The sequence below is a fragment of the Mobula hypostoma genome, chromosome 16 (assembly GCF_963921235.1).
Source record: "Mobula hypostoma chromosome 16, sMobHyp1.1, whole genome shotgun sequence".
Lineage (NCBI taxonomy): Eukaryota > Metazoa > Chordata > Chondrichthyes > Myliobatiformes > Myliobatidae > Mobula > Mobula hypostoma.
Window position 1 is genome coordinate 62,710,807 of NC_086112.1, and position 26,979 is coordinate 62,737,785.

The following is a 26,979-nucleotide window of genomic DNA, read 5'->3' on the forward strand; positions in this document are numbered from 1 at the left end:
ACTGTCTACCACACCTCCAATCTTTGTATCATCGGCAAACTTGCTGATCCAATTTACCACATTATCATCCAGATCATTGATATAGATGACAAGTAACAATGGACCCAGCACTGATCCCTGTGGCACACCACTAGACACAGGCCTCCACTCAGAGAAGCAATTCTCTACCACCACTCTCTGGCTTCTTCCATCGAGCCAATGTCTAATCCAATTTACCACCTCTCCATGTATACCTAGCGACTGAATTTTCCTAACTAACCTCCCATGCGGGACCTTGTCAAAGGCCTTACTGAAGTCCATGTAGACAATATCCACTGCCTTCCGTTCATCCACTTTCCTGGTAACCTCCTCGAAAAACTCCAATAGATTGGTCAAACATGACCTACCACGCACAAAGCCATGTTGACTCTCCCTAATAAGTCCCTGTCTATCCAAATGCTTGTAGATTCTGTCTCTTAGTACTCTCTCCAATAACTTACCTACTACCGACGTTAAACTTACTGGCCTATAATTTCCCGGATTACTTTTCGATCCTTTTTTAAACAACAGAACAACATGAGCCACTCTCCAATCCTCCGGCACCTCACCTGTAGACAGCGACATTTTAAATATTTCAGCCAGGGCCCCTGCAATTTCAACACTAGTCTCCTTCAAGGTCTGAGGGAACACCCTGTCAGGTCCCGGGGATTTATCCACTTTAATTTTCCTCAAGACAGCAAGCACCTCCTCCTTTTCGATCTGTACAGTTTCCATGATCTCACTGCTTGTTTCCCTTAATTCCATAGACTTCATGCCAGTTTCGTTAGTAAATACAGACGCAAAAAACCTATTTAAGATCTCCCCCATTTCCTTTGGTTCCGCACATAGCCGACCACTCTGATCTTCAAGAGGACCAATTTTATCCCTTACAATCCTTTTGCTCTTAATATACCTGTAAAAGCTCCTTGGATTATCCTTCACTTTGACTGCCAAGGCAACCTCATGTCTTCTTTTAGCCCTCCTGATTTCTTTCTTAAGTATTTTCTTGCACTTCTTATACTCTTCATGCACCTTATTTACTCCCTGCTTCCTATACACGTCATACAACTCCCTCTTCTTCTTTACATCAACATGGGCAGTATTCAGCAAACACAATGGATGTGTTCTTCCTATTAACTGTCTGGGGGAGACTGCAGCCCATCCAAGAATGAATAATCATACTTGTGCCCAAGAAGAGCGCAGCAACCTGTCTCAGTGACTGGTTCAGCATGTCACCAAAAACTTCTATGGAGCGGTGAGTCTCACGTCAGTTGTGAGGAAATTGCTGAAGAAAACTCTTAGAGACAGGATATATGAGCGTTTAGAAACCTACGGCCTAATTAGGGAGAGCCAGTGGGGCAAGTTGTATCTTACCGACTTGACTGAGTTTTTTGACAAGGTGATGAGAGAGATTGATGAAGACAGGGCAATGGATGTTGTCCACATGGATTTTAGTGAGACCCTTCAAGGGTCTGGCCACACAACATGAACTGTTTACTTATTTCCATATATGCCATCTGGCCAGCTGAGTTTCTCCAGCATTTTGTGGGTGTTATTTAAATATCATGTTGATTTTATTGCGTCTGTGAATGTCTATGTTAGGATGATGGTGAATATCGGTAACTTGGGTTGAGGCGTTTAATATTGCGGTGTTCACCGAACTTAGCAATTAGCTTGCACACATTTCATCACCAGTCAAAGTATATGACCCTGTTCACTTGCCTTGGTCCTGATTGGCTATCCCTTCAGTTGACCTTGAATCCTATTGGCTCACATTTCTTTTGCTCCTTGGGGTTCGTGGATGACGTCTATTTTGCTGTGCTTGTTTACAGAATTATCAGAAGAGAACCACGCTTCTAAAAATTCTTGTGCCTGTTTTGTGTTTGTGCCAGAACCTCCACAGTGTCCCAGTTAAAGTGGTGTCCTTCTCAAAGGTTCCTGTGCAGGCAAGCGAGAATTAGGCACAAGAATTTTTAGAAGGCTGGTTCTCTTCTGCTAACTCCATCAACAAGCATTTCAAAATAGACGCCATCTACAAACCCCTAAGAGCCAAACAAATGCGAGCCAATAGAACTCAGAGGTCAATTGAAGTGGTAGCCAATCAGAACTGAGACAAGTGAATGGGGCCCCTATAAACATGAGCACTCCCAGTGAGAAACACCAACAACTATGCACTGAGGATGTCACTTCTACTGGTGATGAAACATCTGCAAGCTAATTGTAAAGGTCAGCAGACACTACAACTTCAATATTTATACTGTCTGAGCCCATTATTTAAATTTCTGCTTCTAAACTGAAGCCTTGTAAATACAGTCATCATGGTCAGTTCTAGGCATTCTGATATATTTGTTTTTGTTTAGGATAGATATTCATAACTGTTTTTGCTGTAAAAAATCCAAACATAGAAAATAAATCAGAATAGGACAGGAATGAGCACAAATGGAGCAGGGCATTTTTAAAGGTTGATTGGTTTCTTTAGGAGTTCTTTGATATTTTATTTGTATGTTGAATGGATAAGCAGAAAACAGTAAGTTCTCTTTCCTGTCTTAACATGATAGAAATTCCACTTGGTTAGATGTATACATGTTCAGAAGACTTTTTGATATGTTCTGCACAAGACTCCCGAACAAAGCTCAGAAATAAGAATTTGCAGGTACAGTATTAAACTAGGATGGATTCAGAGTTGGTTTACAGATAGAAAACAAATCATGGGAATAAACGGACCCTTCAAAGGCAGGGTGGCCTTTGACTAATAGGGTACCACAGCGACTGCAGGTTGAGGTCTGACTATCAACACTTTTCATGTGGAGGCACGGTTCAACACTGGCAGGTTTGGAAATAACAAAACCGAGCGGAGCTCGAATAGCGATGAGCATGTAAAGAGTGTTCAAATGGACAAATACAGGCCAAGTTAGTAGGCAACAACAAGACAAATGATGTTGGGGAAGAAAGTAAGGTTACCCACTGAGATAGGAAAACAGAAATGCTGAGTTTAAGCTGAAGTTCAAATAAAACTTGTACACGAGTGGTTCGAAGTAGGCAGGTTTATGGTTCACTCTCCTCTCCTATCAGATTCCACCTTTACCTTTCCCACCCACCTGTCTTCCCCTGCCCCTTCCCCTCCCCCCGCATTTTTATTCTGACATCTTCCTCTTTCCTTTTCAGTGCTGATGAAGGATCTCGGTCCAAATGTCGACTATTTATTCATTTCCATGGACGCTGCCTGACCTGCTGAGTTCCTCCACCAACTTGTGTGAGTTGTTTTGGGTTTCTAGCATTGGCAGACTTTCTTGTGCAGGTAGATGGTATGCTGACTTTTACTGCTGGCAGATTTTAGTATAAGAGTGAAGAATAATTACTATATTGCGTATCGGTGAGCAGTTCTGGTCTTATCCAAGAGTGGATGTGGAGAGAGGTGCATAAAAGATCACCAGATTGGTTCCTGGGATTGGCATGACTGCCATATGAGAAAAGACCAAGTTTGCTACAGCTTTATTTTCTAAAGATCAACAGAATGAGAAGTGCTGTCAACATTGATGCAGATAGGACAGTTCCTCTGGCTAAGGAACCAAGAACATGAGGTCATGTTTACCAAATAAGATGTAGGTTTGAGACGAGTGAAACATTTCCACTCCAAGTATGGTGCTTCCTTGCACATCTCCACCCAATGAAGCCACAAAGTCTCAATCATCAATCGTATCCAAAATAGAGAGTCACAGATTTTTAAATATTGGACAAGTCAAGACATATGAGGGATAGGCCAAGAAAGTGAGGTTGAAGTAGATCCTTTATGTTCCCATTGAATGACAGGCTGCAGCACCAGTGATGTGAAGAAGAAGGTATGGCCAAGGGAGATGGGAAGCATTTGCAGGACGGCTTTGTGTCAGTGGGCTGGACAATATGAGGAATTTATCTTCAAATCTGCATGTTACGCCACAGTTGTCACCAACTTCATCAAGACCCGTGAGGAGCGTGTGCCTTTGGAAACATACTGGACATACCCGAACCAAAAGCCGTGGCTGAACCAGGAGATTCATCGTCTGCTCAGGGCTAGGTCTGTGGCATTCAAGATTGTTGATCCAGAACTATACAAGTCCAGGTACAACCTACGGAAGGCTATTTTAAGAGCAAGAAAATGACTCATTGAAGTGAGAGACAAAATTGGATGAACGTCTGCTCTGGCAGAGTTTGTAGGCCATTACATCCTACAAGGCAAAACCTAACATCGTGAATGGCTGTGTTGCCTCACTTGCAGGTGAGCTCAACGCCTTTTATTCACTCCCTGAAAGGGAGCAGAAAACTACACCCCAGTGTGAATCCCTGCAGCATCTGCTGACCCTGTGACCTCTGTCTCAGAGACCGACTTCAGAACATCTTTCATGAGGGCAGATCTTCACAAGGCATCAGGCCCTGAAGATTTACTTGGTAGGGCTCTGAAAACCTGTGCCAATCAACTGGTGGGAGTGTTCAAGAACATCATCGATCTCTCCCTACTGCTGTTGGTGGTTCCCACCTGCTTCAAAAGGGGTAGCTCACATCTACTGCGATGAAGTGCTTTGAGTGGTTGGTTATGGCCAGAATCAACTACTGCATAAGCAAGGACCTGAACATATGAAGTGTCTAAAATTTATAGCTCAGTTACTTGAGAGACAAATACTTCCCATTGGGCTTAGGCATATAAGTAAGTTATCTTTCATTACACAGTCTTCCTGCTGATAAGAGTGAAAACACCAAAGCAGAACTTAGTGCGTGGTATCAGTTGCCTGCACGTCTGCAGTAAATGTTTGCTTGTTGTTTTTAGAGGCATCTGTGTCCGAAGCTATGAAATGGATGACTAATGATGGCTAGAATAAAGCACTTACAATATTATAAACACACATCTTTTTAGTCTCAGCACCGAATTCAGGTGGCGAACAAGTCCAGTTCCGGCACTCGCTGCCCTGCAAATGGCTCGATTCCAACTACGTTTCAAGTGGTCATTCTTTCATTTTCAAGATCTGGGCATTGTCAGTAATGTGAATTTGGTTGAGCCCACATGGAGACCAGAGTTACTGATTGAACAATCCTGGTGTAATCTCCCTGAACTCAAAGCACATTGAGTTTTTATGATATCTCATTAGTCAGCACTCGGTCAGAAGCCTTCTAAGCCTTGAAGATTCAAATGCTGCTTAAATCTTGTGAGAGAACCTTCTTCCACCGTCTTCATGCAGTGTGTTTTAGATTACAGCCACCATCTGGTGACGGGATCCTCTCTAAACCTCAAACTCACCTTGCACCCTCCAGTTTTAGCTATGTCTACCATGAAGAAAATTTGCTTACTATCTGCCCATTTATGCCATTCATAATTTTGTACAGCTCTATTACGACTCCCCTTAGTTTTCTCTACCCCAAAGGAAACAAACCCAGCTGATTCATCTTTTCCTTATAATTGCAACATTTCACCTCAGCGAATGTGCTGGTGAATCTCCTCTGCACCTTCTCCAGCGCAGTTACATTCTTTCTATTGTGAGGACCAAAACTGCACATGACATTCTAGCTTTAGCCTAACCAATGGTTTATAAAGTTGTACCTTGTTTTAAAACCCTACATTGTGGCTAATACCAACTTCAGGGATCTTTGGACTGAACATTGAGGTCCATTTGTTCCTCAGTACTCCTTAAGGCCTTGTAATTCATGATATATGTGCTACTTATTTAACAATCTAAAATGTATCATCTCATGCTAATCAGGATTAAATTCCACCTACTATTGTCCAATTTATCAGTGATTAATAGCCGTCTATAATCTAAGACCATTATCCTTGTTATCAACACCAGCTTTTCATCAATTTACTAATCATAATTTGACATTCACACAGAAACTGTTGACATAAATAATAAAGACAAAGGTCCCCGCACCAATTCTTGTGGTACACCACTGGTTAACATCTTCTAATCTAAATACAATCCTTGACCACCACCATCCATCTCTTATTACCAAGCTCTTATTACCATCTCATGAGTTATAACATTTGTCTCTAATGGGTCCCACTCTTTCTTTGGCTCCTCTCTGATCTTAATATACACAAAATGCCTTGAGGTGACCTTGAATTTTGTCTGCTAGTGGTACTTTGTAGTTGCATTTTGTTCTCCTAGTTTTTTTACACTTCTGATGTTCCCACAACCAATAGTCTCACTTTAAAAGCTCTTTATCTTGTTAGTTATTGCTCATTATTTATTGCTATTTGTTTATATTTCTATTTGCACAGCTCTTGTCCATTGATCCTGTTCACAGTTACTGTTCTATAGATTTGCTGAGTATGCCCGCAGGAAAAAGAATCTCAGGGTTGTATGTGGCAACATGTATGTACTCTGATAATAAATTTTACTTTGACTGTACACTCCCCCAATCCTGACAGTTTTCTCCCATTTGCAATGCTCTATACTTGCCATATGCTTTCTTCATATTTTTATCAAACTCTCTGATCTTTAATGTGCAGAGTTCCCTAGACTTGTTACCTTTATGCTTCACCTTTACAAGAACACAGTGGCCTTGTGCTGTCACTTTTAACAGATTCCACTTCCTGAACATAGATCTACCTCATTTGCCAGGTCCCACCTAATGATATTGAATTTGGCCTCCCGCCCCCCCCCCCCCAATTCAGACAGATAATTTCTGGACTCTTCTTAACTTTTTCCATAACAGCTGTGAAACAGCCCAAGTTATGGTCGTTGTTCCGAAAGTGCTTTCTCACTGATAATTCATCCAATAGACTGGTTTCATTCCCCAGGATTAAGTGTTGGGCTGCCCCATCTTCTTAAAACCATCTATAAACTGGAACAAAATGCTCACCTGGATGCTCTTGAAAAATTCCACCCTTATCAGCTTCCCCCATATTGATTGGGATTATCTTACTGTGAAAGGAATAGATGCAATAGACAATAATCTTAGTGTCTGTTCTTTTCACACTAAGACAATCCCAATTAATATTGTGGAAACTGACATTCCCTATTACTAGAACATAGAACAGTACAGCACAGTATAGGCCATTCAGCCTATGATGGTGTGCTGACCTTTTCAACATCAATCTAATCCTCCCCTCCCAAATAGATCTCCAATTTTCTTTCATCCATGTACCTAAGAGTCTTGTAAATGTCCCTAGTATACCTGCCTGTACCACCACTCCCAGCAGTGCACTTAACCACTCTCTATATTAAACATCTACCTCTGACATTCCCCCATACTTCCCTCCAATCACTTTAAAAGCATGTCTTCTTGTACTAGCTATTGCCACCCAGGGGAAAAGGCGCTGGCTGTCCACTCTATCGATGCCTCTTATCATCTTGTGTGCTACCATGCTAGGAAGTCATCTTTCATCCTCCTTTGTTCCAAAGAGGAAAAAAAACTAGCTTATTCAACCATTCCTCTAAGGCATGGTCTATAATCTAGGCATCATCCTGATAAATCTCCTCTGCACCCTCTCTAAAACTTCCACATCCTTCCAATAATGAGGCAACCTGAACCAAACACAATACTACAAGTGTAGTCTAACCAGAGCTGCAACATTACCTTGTGGCTCTTGTGCTCATTCCCCCAACAACTGAAGCGAACATAAGTACACTTTACCTTGATTAAAAATGCAACTCCCCCCTCCTCTTTTACATCCCTGCGCATTAACATGTGACCCATCCTGGGCTCAGCATATAGAAGCAATCGCACGTTTGATACAGCAATGCAAATGTGCAGGAATGTAAAATTCTGCAGAGAGTAGTGGGCTCATACACTAATACATCACAGACCCAACCCTCTCTGCCATTGGTAGTAGTGTCTGCAGCAGGTGCTGGCTGAAGAAGGTAACATTCATTATCAAAGATCTCCACAGCCATCTTCTTGCAGCTACCATTGGGCAGGGCGTACAGAAGTCTGAAGTTGCTCCACCAGGTTTAAGAACAGCTACTTCCCTTCAACCATTCAAGTTCTTAAATCAGCCTGCAGAACCTTAATCACTACAGATTAGTACCATTATGACCACTTCATGCTCTCTTCTCACTGCTGCCATCAGGTATAAAGTACAAGAGCCTCAGCAATCACACCACCAGGTTCAAGAACAGTCACTACCCGTCAAACATCAGGCTCTTGAACATTCTGATTATGCCCAGAAGAAAAAGAATCTCAGGGTATTATCTGGTAACATGTATGTACTCTGATAAAAGAAATTACTTTGAATTTTGAACTTTGATCACTTTGCACTTTTTTATTCTTACTACATTCTGTCTTGTTAAATTTGTGTATAATTTATACCTAGTTTGTTTTTCTTCTGAACGCTGCTTATGTGATGCAATGTTCCTGGTATGCTGCTGCAAGTCAGTTTTTCCATTGAACTTGTGCATAATGTACTTGTGTGTAAGGGGGTTTCGTCTCTTATGTTACTGTGTAGGCTGATTAAAATGGCTTCTTTGTTACGTTATAATCGGGAATGCTTCTTTGTTATGTTAAATGCTGAGGAAGTCTCTAGCTAGACATTTGCTTGGGTTAATACAGACAGCAGGGTGCTATTAACCAATTGGGATAGTTGTTATGATTTTGGTGTATCTGGAAGATTTATATGCGCGGAGTTTTGAGGCAGAAGGCGGGAGAGAGAGACAGAGGATGGACCAGGTGCTTTGATGTCCGCTAACGGGGTCGGACCCCGAGGAGGGCGTTCGGCGAGAAGACAGAGACGAACTCGTGTGGAGCGTCTGGTTGACCACCGTTGTTGGTCCCAGGCGGCCGGTCAAGGTGGTCCGAGGGGTCGCAGGGTGAAGAAGAAGGGTCTTGAGCTCCAACTGTTTTGTGCACGAAGAGATTGAACTTTGCTAAGTGTGGCGCCTTTTATTTTCCTTTTATATTTTATTCTCTATTAATTATATAGTTCCAGTAATATCTATAAACTGTAAATCATTTAATCGTATCTGGTGTATTGTCTGTTATTTGGGCAGGGTAGGGTACATCACACAGCATCCACACAAACTAATTATCCAGTTTGGCTGGGCTGAGGCTGTTTCCCTAGACGACAGCGAGCCGAGCGACCCTGAGGGTGGCGGGGGGGGGCTACGTGTGCTTATGACAAAAGACTCAGCTTTCACTTTGATTCTTGCCTAAAGTGTCTATACCCTAGAATGTTGAGAGCTATCCTTCATCCATATATCAGCAGCTCTCACAGTTTCATATTCCTACCATGAAGGGCTTTCAACCTGAAATATTAGCTCTTTTTTCTCTTACCAGAGATGCTGCCTGTCTTGCTGAGTAGTTCCAAAAGTTTTAGTTTTAATTTCATAATACCATGTGTTGATCTGCCTCACCATTCCGTTCCTCGCAGTAAAATGGATGCAAATTATCATTCCACACTCTCTTGATCCCCTGAGTGAAGTTGTTTCCCCTCATGTTCCCCTTAAACTTTTCACCCTTAATCCACGACCTCTAATACTAGTCCCACCCTTCTTCAGTGGAAAAAGTCTGTAGCCCTCATAGTTTTGTATATCTCTATCAAATCTCCCTTCAATCTTCTACATTCCAAGGAATAAATTCCTAACCTATTCAATCTTTCCTTGTAAATCAGGTCCTCCAGTCCCAGTAACATGCTTGTAAATTTTCTCTGTACTCTTTCAACTTACTTACATCTTTCCTGTAGGTAGATGACCGAAATTGCAGACAATACTTCAAATTAGGCCTCACCAACATCTTATAAAATCTTCAACATAACATCCCATCTCCTGTGCTCAATACTTTCATTTATGAAGGCCAATGTGCCAAAAGTTTTCTTTACCACCCTATCCACTTTCAATTAATTATTCCCAGATCCCTTTGTTCTCCGCACTCCTCAGTGTCCTATCTTTCACTTTGTAAGACTTGATTGGACCTACCAAAGTGCCCCACCTTGCAATTGTCTGCATTAACCTCCATTTGTCATTGTTCAGCCCACTTTTCTGGATTCCGCTACAAGCTCTGATAGTCTTCTCTGCTGCCTTGATGTCATCTACAAATTTGCTGATCCAGTTAACCTCATTACAAATTTGCTGATCCAGTTAACCTCATTATCATCCAGATCATTGTATAGATGACAAACAACAATGGACCCAGCACCGATCCCTGCAGCACTCCACTAGTCACAGGCCTCCAGTCAGAGAGGCAACCATCTACTACCACTCTCTGGCTTCTTCCACAAAGCCAATGTCTCATCCAATTTACTACTTCATCTTGAATGCCGAGCGACTGAACCTTCTTGATCAGCCTCTCATGTGGGACCTTGTCAAATGCCTTGTTAACGTCCATGTAGACAACATCCACTGCCTTGCCTTCATCAGTGTTCCTGGTAACCTTCTTGAAAGACTCTAAGATTGGTCAAACATAACCTACCACACACAAGGCCATGCTTACTGTCCATAATCAGTCCATGTCTGTCCAAATACTCATATTTGATCCCTTAGAATACTTTCCTGTGACTTTCCCACTACTTATATCAGGCTCACCGGCTATCATTTCCTGGGTTAATTTCAGAGACTTTCTTAAACGGTGGATAACAGCATTCGATATCATCCAATCCTCTGGTACCTCACGTATCACAAAGGATAATTTAAATATCTCTGCTCGGGCCCCTGCAATTTCTGCATGTCTCCCATTGGCTCCAAGGAACACCTTGTCAGGCCCTGGGGATTTATCCACCCTAATTTGCCTCAAGACAGCAAACATCTCCTCCTCTGTAATCAGTATAGGGTCCATAACCTCGCTGCTGCTTTGCCTCACTTCTATAGACTCTGTGTCCATCTCCCAAGTAAATAAAGATGCAAAAAATCAATTTAAGATCTCCCCCACCTCTTTTGCCTCCACACATAGATTACCATTCTGATATTCCAGAGGACCAGTTTTGTCCCTTGCAATCCTTTATGTCTCTTGCAACAGTCATCAATCTCTCTGCAAATTTGTTCCTCTAAATCCTGCGGACTACTGTATGGTCTAGAATATAGCCCCATTAACATGGTCATACCTTTCTTATTCCTCAGTTCTTCTCATAAAGCCTCACTCAACGAGTTCTCCAGTCTGTCCTGACTGAGCACTGCCATGACATTTTCCCTGACTAGTAACGCCACCCCTCCCCCTTTAATCCTTCCCGCACTGTCATGTCTAAAACAACGGAAACCTGGAATATTGAGCTGCAAGTCCTGCCCCTCCTGCAACCAAGTTTCACTAATGGCTACAATATCATAATTCCATACGTTGATCCATGCCCTAAACTATAGTTCCTTAGTATTATGCATTTGTAATCAGAGCATAGTCAAAGAAACATTCTAAAGGCTTCTGAAAACAAATCCCAACAATCAGGTATTTTTCTTTTGTTACAGTTTTGTGAGGAATGATTCTCTGACACACAAAGGCTCCAAGATTTGACTGAGAGAACAAAAGTAAGAGTGAAAATGTTTAATGTTCCAAGTAGTAAAGTAGCAAGTCTGAAACTTTTCTCGATCCCTGTCGCACTGGTGAAAAATACCTTAGTTCATGTGCTGCTTTGATATAGTTTGATTAAGATAGCTCCATTGTCTGTACACGTGGCCATGCCTATGGCTCATGATCATGTCAGTTTCCAAACTGAATTTCACATGTCGTCCTCCAGTCAGTGGCCTGTTCAGTTCACAGGCTGTGCTGATTTGTTTACAGGACTGTTGTTGATTTGTTCACAAGACTGATTAACATAGAAAAAAACACAGAAAACCTACAGCACAATACAGGCCCTTCGGCCCACAATTCTATGCCAAACATGTACTTACTTTGGAAATTACCTAGGGTTACCCATAGCCCTCTATTTTACTAAGCTCAATGTACCTGTCCCGGAGTCTCTGGATTTAATTTAACACTAATACATTAAACTAGAAAATAGTTTGCAGGATGATTCTTTTTACTGTTAATGGCTAATATGGTATAATACTTGATTTCAATTACTTCTCCCAAACAGCTGGCTGATAGTACCCACTCCTGCTTCACTTGTGGAGGAGTTGTGAACATTGTGCAAGCATTTGTAAACGGCCCTAACTCTAACAGTATGAAGGAATTTATGTCACAGGTGAAGCAGTTGAAGATGTTAGTGTGAGGACACTGACCTGAAGATTTCTTGCAGTGATAACTCTTGTCTTCCACTAGTCTGCAATACCTTCAGCCCCGTTACCCAAAATCTCCAGGTTTTGCATCGACACAGTATATTTTTCTCTAACTCTCATACACAGAGAAAACACCAAAACTGAAAGGTAACCCCACACATAAAAGTTGCTGGTGAACGCAGCAGGCCAGGCAGCATCTCTAGGAAGAGGTACAGTCGACGTTTCAGGCTGAGACCCTTTGTCAGGACTAACTGAAGGAAGAGCTAGTAAGAGATTTGAAAGTGGGTGGGGGAGATCCAAAATGATAGGAGAAGACAGGAGGGGGTGGGATGGAGCCAGGAGCTGGACAGTTGATTGGCAAAAGGGATATGAGAGGATCATGGGACCGGAGGCCTAGGGAGAAAGAAAGGGAGAGGGGGGAAGCCCAGAGGATGGGCAAGGGGTATAGTGAGAGGGACATAGGGAGAAAAAGGAGAGAGAGAAAAGAATATATAATATAATAAAAAATAAATAATGGACGGGGTACGAAGGGGAGGTGGGTCATTAACAGAAGTTAGAGAAGTCAATGTTCATGCCATCAGGTTGGAGGCTACCCAGACGGAATATAAGGTGTTGTTCCTCCAGCCTGAGTGTGGCTTCATCTTGACAGTAGAGTGGAACAAGTGCTACACATGCCCTTACACTTCCTCCCTCACAACCATTCAGGGCCCCAGACAGTCCTTCCAGGTGAGGCGACACTTCACCTGTGAGTTGGCTGGGGTGATATACTGTGTCCGGTGCTCCCGATGTGGCCTTCTGTATATTGGCAAGACCCGACGCAGACTGGGAGACCATTCCACTGAACACCTATGCTCTGTCCGCCAGAGAAAGCAGGATCTCCCAGTGGCCACACATTTTAAATCCACATCCCATTCCCATTCTGATATGTCTATCCACAGCCTCCTCTACTGTCAAGATGAAGCCACACTCAGGTTGGAGGAACAACACCTTATATTCCGTCTGGGTAGCCTCCAACCTGATGGCATGAACATTGACTTCTCTAACTTCCGCTAATGCCCCACCTCCCCCTCGTACCCCATCTGTTACTTATTTTTATACACACATTCTTTCTCTCACTCTCCTTTTTCTCCCTCTGTCCCTCTGAGTATACCCCTTGCCCATCCTCTGGGTTCCCCCCCCGCCGTCTTTCTTCCCGGACCTCCTGTCCCATGATCCTCTCGTATCCCTTTTGCCAATCACCTGTCCAGCTCTTGGCTCCATCCCTCTCCCTCCTGTCTTTTCCTATCATTTTGGATCTCCCTCCCCCTCCCACTTTCAAATCTCTTACTAGCTCTTCCTTCAGTTAGTCCTGACGAAGGGTCTCAGCCCAAAACGTCGACTGTACCTCTTCCTAGAGATGCTGCCTGGCCTGCTGCGTTCACCAGCAATTTTTATGTGTTTTGCTTGAAGTTCCAGCATCTGCAGATTTCCTCGTGTTTGCATTTTAAAACTGAAAGGTACTTCATTTCAAAAAAAGTAACTTGGCAAAATGTCAGTTGAACAAAGCTTTAGAAATTTGAACTCTAGCTTTTCTTCAGTCTATTTTTGAGAGTTAACTGATTAGAAATAGTTAATAGTGACATATCCTAGCAGATGAAGTATACTGCATGATCCCAAGTTAACTCCTGTCTCAGACGAGAGCCAAGGCATAACCTCCAAATACAGGTCTACAGAAGGAGCTGAATGCCCAATGGTCGCCATAAGAAATTTCAGTTTTCACTCTTTTAAGAACTTAACTCCTGTTACTCTCTCATTTAGAATTTTAGAAAACATAGTTACTGAATAGTGAATGAAAGTTTCTTCAGAACCCATTTGGCACAACTTAGACAGCCAGTAACAAGACAGAGGACAGTGCACCTGAAAGGACATGGGATGGCCTTCCGCTAAAGAGCAGGGTAATCAGGTAAACTGGTAGTTCAGCAGCCGAGATCAAGGCCAAAACAGCTGCAAGTAGCTTACTTCATATATATGGTCCAGTTCACTACAACTAAATCCCACCACCTGCACTAAAAGCCCCACATTAAAAACACTGCTCAATTCACCCAACTCATGTCATCAGCAATCTCTGTCAATCACAGCTGATGTTCATTCATACCTTGTGACTTCTCAGCCTGTGTCACAGGCTGAAGATATGATCAATCCTGACCTCCATATCCCCCCAGACAGTAAGTGTGTTACTTGTAGGCAAGTCCTGTTTCAAGCTGCTGCTCAGTGGGATGTGACAAGATCTGACCAAATGGAGAGAGTATACCCTCTGGAAGAAAGGATGCTCGCCATCAAGGTGGCCATAGCTGAGAATGGCATCCTCATATCTAATCCTTCTCCTCAAGTCTCACCTCCTTCTCAAACTATACTCTTTCATCAGCTTTATAAATTGAGCTGTAAGAATGCACTGCTTCCTTTTCCATCTTCCTTGTCCCAGAAGCACATCATTACCCCTCTTTCATTTCAGATACCAAATAAGTGTAACTGGACAAGAAATGGAGGGATGACAGGAGGACTGAGAAGATGAAGGTTTATTGTCACTTGATTTCCCATTCTCAGGTGCTGATACCACATATGATTTGGCTGATATCCCTGAGGTAGGACCTGTGTACGTTGGGGCACTGAGCATGAGTGGTCCACGGATTGGGCAAAGAACAAAAGCAGTCAAAATCTCTGGCAAGATGAGGACTTTAATGGGGCAGGTTACTAAGGAAAGCTGATTGGTTTGCATAAGAGAAGGTTTGGTCCATTAGGAAACCTGCTAGAAAACCTGTGTCTAAAGTCTAGGACCATGGATGAACCCAAGTACAAATTGGTATGCCAAGTCCAGTGCTTTTCAAGGCTGAAGTGGAGGCCATGTCTTGTCATTTATTTGTTGGCCCAACCATAATGCAGCAACAGATGACTAAACTCACATCTTCCACTGCAACAGAAGTACCAGCCACACAATCATACTTTGACAGAAGCTCAGAAAACACTAGCCTGATGCCATCTGAGTTTATATTGCTGCTGGCATGGCTCGGGTCACTAAATATTTTGATGGATTCCCAACACTGAAGTATGATATCCACCACCAGATTCCCTGCTAGAGTATTCATCTCAGAGGTCTCTAGACCTGAACGGTCACTTGTAGCTTCTTCCACTGAAGATTAAAAGTCCCGTGGCCTCTGAGGCAAAACTCCACAGCAGGTAAAGGTACATGGAAGAAAGCACTAATAGTAGAGAGGTGACTGACTAGCTTTTGAATACAAAGTTATAGAAATGATTTTTGTTATCAATTTGGAATAAATACTTTGTGGTAGGCTATTTATTTCTTCTATGATGGTCTGTGACAGAGGGATAGTAACACTTTGATCTCCAAATGAATGGGGAATTAGTGCCACATTTAGACATATCTTTATGAACAGTTCTAGTACAAAATAAATATATCATGTTCACTCTCAGGATATAAGGCAATGATGAGTGCAAAAATTTTTAAAAAATCATATGTATATATATATACACACACACACACATCTACACAGAGAGTATGCATGTGTGTAGCCAGGATTCCCTTCATTTATTTGGGATAATAAGCTGATTAATTGGGGCAGGAGACTGGTGACGAACAGTTTCTAACTCGTATCAGACAGGTGCACTTGTGTGGACGTTAGACACTGCACCATGCCTAGAGTGAACTGCTTTTAAATAGCATCAGTTGCACGTGCTTGTGTTCAAAAATCTGTGGTTTTTCTTTCACTGCTCGTTATTGACAAATAAGTTGTAAGACAATTCAAAACTGTTCTGCTCACTGCATTTTTCAAGCTTTCGGGCTTGGAGATGCCAGAAATGGCCGGGAGTGAAAACAAAACGATTTCACTGCTTCAACAAGTTAGGCACTATGAAGAATTTGAAGATATCAGCAATCATCTTGAACATTACGATGAAAATGAAGATTTGGAGGATGCATTCATTGATGTAGATAAAAGCAGTCCATTATCTACACTGGGTGTCTGCACTGATTGTACTCTCTTACAGTCAATCAAGAGATCAGAGTTCAAAGTAAACTGATTATCAAAGTTTATATATGTCAATATATACAACTAGATTCATTTTTTTGCAGGCATACTCAGTAGATCCAAGAAACGCAATAGAACTGATGAAAACCACACCCAACGGGAAGGACAAATAGCAAATGTGCAAAAGACAAGAAACTCTACAAATACTAAAGAAATAAAATTTAATAATAAATAAATAAGCAATAAATATTAGGAACATAAGATGAAGAGTCCTTGAAAGTTTGTCCATGGGTTGTGGGAACAGTTCAGTGATGGGGTGAGTGAAGTTATCCCTGCTGGTTCAAGAGCCTGATGGTTGAGGGGTAATAACTGTTCCTGAACCTGGTGCTGTGGGTCATGAGGCTCCTGTACCTTCTTCCTGATGGCAGCAGCAGGAAGAGAGCAGGACCTGGGTGGTGGGAGTCCTTGATGATGGATGCTGCTTTCCTGCCACAGCACTCCGTGTAGTTGTGCTCAATGGTGGGGAGGTTTTACCTATGCAACACACATCGAAGTTGCTGGTGAATGCAGCGGGCCAGGCAGCATCTCTAGGAAGAGGTACAGTGAATGTTTCGGGCCGAGACTCTTCGTCAGGACTAACTGAAAGAGGAGCTAGTAAGAGATTTGAAAGGGGGAGCAACACCTTATATTCCGTCTGGGTAGCCTCCAACCTGATGGCATGAACATTGACTTCTCAAACTTCCGCTAATGCCCCACCTCCCCCTTGTACTCCATCCGTTATTTATTTATATACACACATTCTTTCTCTCTCTCTCTCTCCTTTTTCTCCCTCCATCCCTCTGACTATACCCCTTGCCCATCCTCTGGGTTTTCTTTTTTCCCCCCCTCCCCCTTTTCCTTCTCCCTGGGCCTCCTGTCCCATGATCCTCTCACATCCCTTTTGCCAATCACCTGTCCAGCTCTTGGCTCCATCCCTCCCCCTCCTGTCTTCTCCTATCATTTTGGAACTCCCCCTCCCCCTCCCACTTTCAAGTCTCTTACTAGCTCTTCCTTCAGTTAGTCCTGACGAAGGGTCTCGGTCCGAAACGTCGACTGTACCTCTTCCTAGAGATGCTGCCTGGCCTGCTGCGTTCACCAGCAACTTTGATGTGTGTTGCTTGAATTTCCAGCATCTGCAGAATTCCTCGTGTTTAGGTTTTACCTGTGATGGACTAGGCCATATCCATTGCTTTTTGTAGGATTTTCCATTCAAGGGCATTCATTTTTGTGGGATTTTCCACTGAGCACCAGGCCATGACGCAACCAGTGCCTACAAAAAGTATTCACACCCCTCCCTGGAAGTTTTCATGTTTTATTGTTTTACAACATTGAACCACAGTGGATTTAATTTGACTTTTTTGACGCTGATCAACAGAAAAAGACTCATATCAAAGTGAAAGCAAATCTCTACAAAGTGATCTTAATTAATTACAAGTATAAAATATAAACTAATTGATTGCATAAGTACTCACCCCCTTCAAGTCAGTATTTAATAAATGCACCTTTGGCAGCAATTACAGCCTTGAGTGACATGGGGATTGTGAGTGAACAGCCATTTTCAAGTCCAGCCACAAATTCCTGGGTAGCTTTGGCTTTATGCTTGGGGTCATTATCTTGTTGGAAAACAAATCTTCTTCCAAGTGACAGTTACTGCATCAGGATTTCCCTGTATTTTGCTCCATTCATTTTACTCTCTACTTTCACAAGCCTTCCAGGGCCAGCTGCTGTGAAGCATCCCCACAGCATGCTTCACAGTAGGGATGGTGTGTTTTTGATGATGTATGGTGTTTGACTTATGCCAAACATAGCATTTTGTCTGATGGCCAAAAACTCAATTTTGGTTTCATCAGACCATAGAACCTTCTTCCAGCTGACTTCAGATTCTCCGACATGGCTTCTGGCAAATTCTAGCTGAGATTTCATGTGTGTTTTTTTCAACAGTGGCTTTCTCTTTGCCACTCTCCCATAAAACTGGCACTAGTGAAGCACCAGGGCAACAGTTGTTGTATGTGCAGTCTCTCCCATCTCAGCCACTGAAGCTTGTAACTCCCCCAGAGTTGTCATCGGTCTCTTGGTGGCCTCCCTCACTCATCCTTTTCTGGCACAATCACTCAGTTTTTGAGGATGGCCTGCTCTAGGCAGATTTACAGCTGTGCCATATTCTTTCCATTTCTTGATGATTGAATTAACTGTACTCCAAGGGATATTCAGTGACTTGGAAATTTTCTTGTATCCATCTCCTGACTTGTGACTTGTGCTACCAGAGACCCAAGATTAAGGGAAAAATACAGATATACAACATGCATAAGGGGTGAGAAAGCTATATATAGCCCCCCTGGCCACCCTCAGGGTCACTCGGCTCGCTGTCCTCTAGGGAAACAGCACTCGGCCCCGCCAAACTGGGTAATAGTTTGGATGCTGTGTGATGTACCCCACCCCGCCCAAATAACAGACAATACACCAGATACAATTAAATGATTTACAGTTTATAGATATTACTGGAACTATATAATTAATAGAGAATAAAGTATAAAAGGAAAATAAAAGGCGCCACACTTATCAAAGTTCAATCTCTTCGTGCACAAACAGTTGGAACTCAGGACCCTTCTTCTTCACCCTGCGACCCCTTGGGCCTCCTCGACCGGCCGCCTGGGACCAACAACAGTGGTCAACCAGGCGCTCCACATGAGTTCATCTCTGTCTCCCCTCCTCGCCAAACGCCCCGCTCAGGGTCCGACCCCGTTAGCGGACTCACAGCACCCGGTCCATTCCCTGTCTCTCTTTCTCTCTCTCTCCCGCCTTCTGCCCCAAAACCCCGCACATACAAATCTTTCAGATGCACCAAAATCATAACAACTTCCCCAATTGGTTAATAGCACCCTGCTGTCTGTATTAACCCAAGCAAATGTCTAGCTGGAGACTTTCTCAGCATTTAGCATAACAAAGAAGCATTCCCCAGTATAACATAACAAAGAAGCCATTTTGATTAGCCTCCGCAGTAACATAAAAGACGAAACCCCCATATATATATATATATATAGATAGATAGATAGATAGATAGATAGATTAAAAGTAAGGTTTATCTATTCGCTACCTTATCATTTTGTAAATGAATGCCAACCCTCATGCACCCCGCCCAACACCATCTTCCACAATTGGGACTTGCCAACTCTTTAGTCCAGCAATAAGGGACAATTGTGGGTGTGGTTGTAAAAAGCCCTGCAATGTTTAATAAAAGATCGTGAGATCAAAACAGTCTTCAAGAAGATAAGCAGGAAGGTCTGCCTTTCACAACTGCAAGATACTCCCAAGACACTTTACAGCAAATTGACTTCTAGCTAAGTGTAATCATAGTTTCAACAACAAAACTAAAATGGAGCGTTAATTTGTGTGTCTCATACTCACGTTGATTATGGAGTAAAAATTTCTCGGGATACCGCATAGTTACTCTAATCTTCCCTAAAATCGTACTGTGCGATCTTGTATATCACCTAACAACTTTAAGGGGGTAGCTTGCATTTCGCCCAAAAGGCAGTACCTCCATCAACTCCGAGGTAACACCTCTGCAGGCGTGTTCGCCTCCTGCCCAGTGCTCGAGTGTCTGCGGAGGTAAAACCTTCACCTGATATAGGAAAAGGTGTTTCCACCAATAAAGGACACCAGACTTGGAACCATTTCACCCCATACAGCACATAGACTAATTTGTCAGTTACGACTTGTTTTGTTATTTAAAAAAGGACTTCGCTCCTTTCAGGCAAAAGGCAACTATAAAATATAAAGCTATTTGCAGGACAAACTAGCCCTACCAGCAACTTTATTTTCACTGTCATTTTAATATTTTTTGATCTTCTGCAATTTCCTCTGCGTGAATCTCGCCCTCGACCAACATTGTTTCCTTACATGGGAGTCCTGACGTCAGGCTGCCTGCAAACTGAAGAGCCCGGACTTCCTCAAACGCTTTAGTTCAGACAACTTTACTTGGAGCGTGGAGCAGGGAGGTCCCAGCGGAACGTACAAATGGCCAAGAGTCACACTCCTCCCGAGACAAGGTACTGTAAACACCAAGCGTCAGCCGGACACCTCGGTCGCCTGCCCCGTTACAGGCAACTGGGCACATTTGCTGCCGAGTATTTGCTGTGTTTTATTCCTACCAGAAAATCGTTGGTGGTGGGTGAGAAGGGGGCGGGGATGATCCGATGTTGCAATCTATCATGTTTCCTGTTACTGAAATCAGGAAAAGGAACACGCGGGTGGGAATGAGGGGAAAGACAACTGAGCAGACAAATTTAAAGATGCGGTGCTTGTCCGTTACATCTGATTTCTGAGTTCAGTCTAAAATCTAACAACTCGTCACAGGGCAACATAATCTAGAATTCCTTGAAACAGGAACTAAAACAAAATAAATACGAGTAATATAAAGCGCCACGACTAATTTATTATAAAATATTACGAGAAACTGCAAAATTAACTTTATCCACATCTATGTACGTTGCTTTAATTCCCAGTAAATTCTAACTTGGACTGACGACCGTAACGCATTAACACCCCGACGATCACACAAAGCAGTCTATTTCTAACCGGACAGCTGATAGGTTCTGTCTGCAGTCCCTTGAAAGTTGCCTTAAACTTGCTCCCACATTTGCCTTTTGTAATATAAAAGTCATACTCATAGCAATTGATTATATTGTTGGTGTAGTTTGTGACCTCTGTCCATGCGTGGCTCAATTCAATTAGTCCAGTTTCATAGAAAGAAGTTGCTTGAATGAACAAGAACTCTGACTTCACTTGCACCTTTGAAGCATTTATTCTCCACTGAACTCTTGCCTGTTGAAAACAATGGAGGTAGCACATAAGTGAATGTGCCCTTGTAACAAATTCTAACAATCTTTCTTAAGTTTCTTTAATGAGTCTTTAATAGAACATAGAACATTACAGGACAATACAGGCCCTTCGGCCCAAGATATTGTGCCTACCTTTTAGCCTACACAAAGATCACTTTCCTTCCTACATAGCCCTCCATTTTTCTATCAACCATGTGATTCTTAAATGACCCTAATGTATCTACTTCTACCAATATCCCTGGCAGCGTGACCACCAGTCTTTGTGTAAAAATACTACCTCTGACATCATGTCTATACAGTACTTTCCTCCAATCAGCTTGAAATTATTCCCCCTCAAATTAGTCATTTTCGCCTTGGGAATAAAGCTCTGGCTGTCCACTTAATATATGCCTCTCACCACCTATTAAGTCAAGTCAAGTGAAGTTTATTGTCATTTAACTATATACATGTATATAACATAATATATATAGAAATGAGACTATGTTTCTCTGAACTAGGGTGTAAAATACATAACACATGTAATACACGATAACTAATGATGGCAAGGATAAAATCTACAGTTAAATCGTACATAAATAACAAACTAAAGAGCATTAATATTAAAAATTGTAAGGTATGGAACAGATTAGTGGAGACATTTCGAATATGATGTGGCAGGGAGTTCAGCCTAATGGCCTTGGGGAAGAAACTGTTTCTCATCCTGACCGTTCTAGTTTTAATGCATTGTAGTCTCCTGCCTGGTGGTGGAAAGTCAGAGAGGATGCTGGATGGATGGGTGGGATCCTAACTAACACTAAGGGCCCTGATAAATGTCCCTGATGGGTGGTAGGGAGACCCCTCTCAGTTGTTCTCACAGTCCTTTGTTGAGACGTCTGGTCGGATGGTTGACTGCTCCCATACCAGATGGAGAAGGAACTTGTCAGGATACTCTCAATGGTGCCCCTGTAAAACACAGTTAAGATGGGGGGGGGGGGAGATGGGAGTCTTGCTGCCTCAGTCTTTTTAGGAAGTGGAGGTGCTGCTGTGCCTTCTTGTTCAAATCACCTTTGGTTCCATATGGGAAGCTGGAATAGAAATTTTGATTAACATTCAGACATTGATGGCTTACCATGCAGATTTGGTTACAAACTGTAGCATCACTGACAAATAGACCAAGAGGAGGTTTCAGAAGTGAAGGGATTGCAGGGGGCGGGGGGGGGGGAGGAGATGATGTAACCCATTAGAACAAATTAAGTGCCAGGATGGAACTGTGTCTCTTCTTATCATAAGAAGATAACATATGAGTTAGGACAGGAATAGCCCATCTATTCCTTTGAACTTACTTCCCATCTAGTGTAATCATCGCTGATGTACCTGACCATTTCCCAACACCATATTTAATCTGTTCATTCCCTTAATGTCCAAAGATCCATTGACCTTTGCTTTGAATGAACACCACTGAGACTCTTCAGCCATCTGAGGTTTATATTTGAAAGGTTCATCATTTTCTCATTGAAGAAATTTTACTTTGTTTCTATCAAAATGACTCATCTCTTATACCCAAACTGAATCTTTTCCCCATTTTCCAAAAGCACAGCTCACTTCGCAGAATAGCTGGGATTCATGGACAATGATGTATTTATGTAAAGTGTTTACTGAAATGAAAAGGTTTCACAGAAGCCTCATCAAACAATATCTGACACTGGGCCAAACTGCAAAAAAGGCAAAAGTTGATTTTTGGAGAAAAAGGAAGAGAAGTTCAAGGGAATTCCAGATCTTTGAGCATTTGAAAATATCAGACCTGTGCATTTGTACAGGAGAGATATTGCCAAGAATGAGTATACATGATGTCATAGAGTTGCAAAGGTGAATCTAATATTATAATTTAATTTCACAGAAGAGTTTATTAATTGTAATGAACTAAAAATATGCACAATTAAATTTAATGCACATTGAGAAATAATCAAAAAAGTGCCATGATCATTAGTTATAGTTTTTAATAGTAAAATACAAGTATGATTGGAACATTCAATTGCATTTATTACTTAGTATGATAACTAAAAATAAACTTTAGTACTGAATAGTGAAAGAGATATTGGCTTACATTAAAAGTGAAAATGGATTCAAAGTGTCATAGCACTTCAGATATTTTGATGTGATAAGTGTAGTTGTTTTGCTGGTGGTGTTATCTTTTATTAACATGGATAATATACTAATAAAATATGCGATTTAGTAATGGTAACAATGGCGTCAGAATCGATCCGCCTTACAAAGCTGCACTGTTTCCTTTCCATGCAGTTGGTTAACATTCAGTCATGTCCACCTAAACAATGTTTGTATTTGAATTATGTTTAAATCGTCAGATCTTACTCACGGTGACAAAGTTCAGCTACGCCCTCAGTGAGGTATGCTAAACAGTCCAGGCTTATAGTGTGAACTAGTCCTGATGAAGATTGCCTGAGAAAGTATGTTGTCAGAGACAAAAGCCTCCTTCTGGTACATTGAGATTTCCTTAAGCACAGGATCCAGTCTCTAACGTGGTATTCATTTATCAGTTCAAGAAGGGCTGTCTTACACCTGACATTTGGCTATAGAAGGCTTTGTAGTAGTTTTGCTTTAACTTAGGGGGTTCTGGATTCATAATCCAAGCCAACATTTCAGCTGACACTTCAGAGTAGAATTGAGGGAATACTCCACTCTGGGATGGGATTTTTTTCATTTTTTGATGATACAGAATGAGCAGCAATTATTGCAGTTGGTGGTGAAACACCTTTTTGAATTACTCTTCTGGTGGCCGTGTTGTAGGGGAGGGAGTGCCAAGATTCTTGTATGGTCATCACTAAGGACCGAGGGCCGTTTCCAAGTCCAGATGGTGTGTGACTGAAGGGAACCTGCAGGTGGTGTTGTTCCCATGTGCCTACTGCCCTTGTCAAGATAAGAGCCCCTGGTATTACAGGAAAGGCTCCTGCATGGAGAGAAGATCGGCTGACTGGAAAAATGCAATGAGTGGGAATAAAGGGGGCTTTTTCTGGTTGGCTGCCGGTGATGTGCAGGGGTCATGGTTATTGCTTCTTTTCACATTATGTGCCAATAAGTTGGAGGATGGAATTGATGACTTTGTCGCCATGTTTGCAGACAATACAAAGACAGGTGGAGGGCCAGGTAGTGATGAAGAAGCAGGGACTCTGCAGAAGGATTTGGCAGATGAGCAAAGAAGTGGCAGATCAAAGTTCAAAGTAAATTTATTATTAAAATACATATATGTCAATACATTTTCTTGTGGGCATACTCAGTACATTGAAGAACCATAATAGAATCAATGAAAGACTGCACCCAACAGGGTGGACAAATGACCAATATGCAAAAGATAACAAACTGTGCAAAGAGAAAAATAATATGAAGAAATAAAGAAATAAGCAAAAAATATCAAGAATGTGAGGTGAAAAGTCACTGAAGGTGAGTCCATAGGTTGTGGGAACAATTCAGTGAAGTTGAGAGAAGTTACCCCCCACTGGTTCAAAAACCTGATGGTTGAGGGGTAATAATTGTTCCTGAACCTGGTAGAGTGTGTCTTGAGGCTCCTGTACCTTCTTCCTGACGGCAGCAGTGAGAAGAGGGCATGGCCTGGGTGGTGCGGATGATTTATGAGTGTAGGAAAGTGTGTGGTCTTGCATTTTGGTAGATGGAATAAAGGCGTGGACTATTTTCTAAATGGGGAGCAAATTTAGAAATCGGGGTACAAAGGGACTTGAGATTCCCTAATGGTTAAACTGAAGGTTGATTTGGTAGAAAGGAAGGCAAATGTATTGTTACCTTTCATTTTGAGAGGACTAGAATATCAAAGCCAGGATGTAATGCTGAGTCTTTACAAGGCATTGGTCAGACTGTACTTGGAATACCATGAATAAGTTTGGATCACTTAACTAGGAAAGGATGTACTGGCATTGGAGAGATTCCAAGATTCACAAGAATGATCCCAGAAATGAAAGGGTTAACATATGAGGAGTATTTGATGGCTCTGGGCTTGTACTTGCTGGAGCTTAGAAGAATAAAAGATGGATTTCATTGAAACCTATCAAATATTGAAATGCCTAGATAGAGAGATAAGGCAGGGAGAGGATGTTTCCTCTAGCGGTAGAGTTTGGGATCAGACAGCACAGCCTCAGAATGCAAGGATGTTCCTTTAGAATGAAGAGGAGGATTTTTTTTTAGCCAGAGTGTGAAGAACCTATGGAATTCATTACCACAGATAGCTGTGGAAGCCATGTCTTTGGACATTTTAAAGCAGAGGTTGAGAGGTTTTTGATTAGTAAGAGTATCAAAGGTTACGGGGAGAAGGCAGGTGAATGGGGTTGTGAGGGATAATAAATCAGATTTGTTGGAATGGCAGAGCAGACCCGATGGCCAAAATGGGCTAATTCTGCTCCTACGTCTTATGGTCAAACACTCTTCGTTTTATAAGCATGCTGTAGGAACTTTGAAGCAGCGGTACTGAACCATGCTGAAGGAAAACAAGACAAAAGCAAACGTCAACATTCAGATTATTGGGTTGATTGCTTGCTTATTAATTATAAAAGTTTTGCTTCAGACTTCTCATTATGTTTCAAACTTAATTAGCTTGGAAGAAAAGTCTAGAAAGTAAAGGAAGAAAAACAATCAACTTTTACTTTTATTTCATTTCTCGTAGAAGAGCCCAAGTTACCAAGTGGCAGAAAATACTCTAATTTATGAGTATGTCTCCTATATTTTTCTGGGATATGATGACCACCATCTTACATTTCCTTCAAAAGATGGCAAGAGCTGCTTTTCTGAACTGTCATGGTTTCTGTGATGACAGTGTTGTTCTGTGAAGAATGTCATTGCCAATGAAGGAAGAATTATATTCTTCCAAATATGTGATTTCAGTAATAGGTTGCAGGAATTATCAATCCGAATCGTCTATTGCCTTTGTTCTTTAGTGATGGTGGAGGACACGACTTTAGTTAGCGCTGCCAAAGAAGAGTCACGAGTTGTTGCAAAGGAACTTTGGCTTCAGTTGCTGAAAACTTGAAATAAAAAGAGAAAATGTATCTCAGCTATTTTCAACATGCAAAACCTGTGATAGTTCTTGGATGCCCAATCTCTATTTTTGACAGTGTGATAAACAGTAGGCGACAGTTGGAAGAAGTATAATTTGAGGGTTTATCTTTTTCCTGTCAGTTCCAGTATCAGCTATGTGATGATTAACCCTTGTATTGTAAAGATGCTGCTGTAACCTACACTGCTGCCCCTTACTCTGCCATTGTTACTTTGCCATATCTGAATTTGATAACATATTTTGTTGAGTTACTTCACCAAAAAAATATACAGAATTCATATGATGGAAAGCTAAATGTTTGATCTTCAAATTCTGAAAAAAGAATTTCATTTCCGCCAGGACAAGCTTTTGGAAAATGTAATCTTCCCAATGCTTGTTAAAAACAGCATTCAGTTATGCAAGGTTCTGTTGCACAAAAGGTTTGTATTTTTAAAAAAATTACAAAAAAAAATGCCAGTAAGACTATCTTATGGGATGTGCAAAGTAAATGTCCAGCTTGCACCAATTTCAGTGGGCAGTGTAAATAGTTTCTTGTTGGCAGCAAGTTTTGGCCCATTTTGGGCCAACTTTGTATTTGATTTGAATAGAATTCGCCTTTGTGAAAAGGAAGTTAATTTTACAAAACCCTAGTTACTTTTTATTATCCTTTAAGTGCTTTGCTATTCATTCCATTCCAGTTATTTCCTTTGCTATTGAACATTTTTTCAGAGATATCCTAGGAAACATTAACCATTGCCTGTTGAGAGTGCAGACACAATTTACATGTGGATTTATTGTAAGGGTGGATGATCTCCAATTTCTAAGATTCTTCCAAACAGCAAGGGAAACTTATAGTTAAATAGTGAACCATTAATTTCACCAGTCGAGCTTCAGGCTGCTGTGAGACAACTTTTCAA

The 26,979-nt window shown here is 41.8% G+C and overlaps 1 protein-coding gene across 2 annotated transcripts in view; it reads left to right on the top strand.

Annotated features, from left to right (window-relative positions):
• The first annotated feature begins 20,127 nt into the window (after nucleotides 1–20,127).
• The window catches only part of LOC134357432 (very-long-chain (3R)-3-hydroxyacyl-CoA dehydratase 4-like), a 28,356-nt gene continuing 21,504 nt past the window's right edge, over nucleotides 20,128–26,979 (top strand). The window contains exon 1 of one of the 2 annotated variants that reach the window (XM_063069006.1): nucleotides 20,128–20,235. In XM_063069006.1, coding sequence (XP_062925076.1) covers nucleotides 20,204–20,235 — 32 coding nt within the window. In that variant the 5' untranslated portion in view covers nucleotides 20,128–20,203. The remainder of the gene's footprint in view (nucleotides 20,236–26,979) is intronic. The other variant, XM_063069007.1, reaches the window with a different exon arrangement.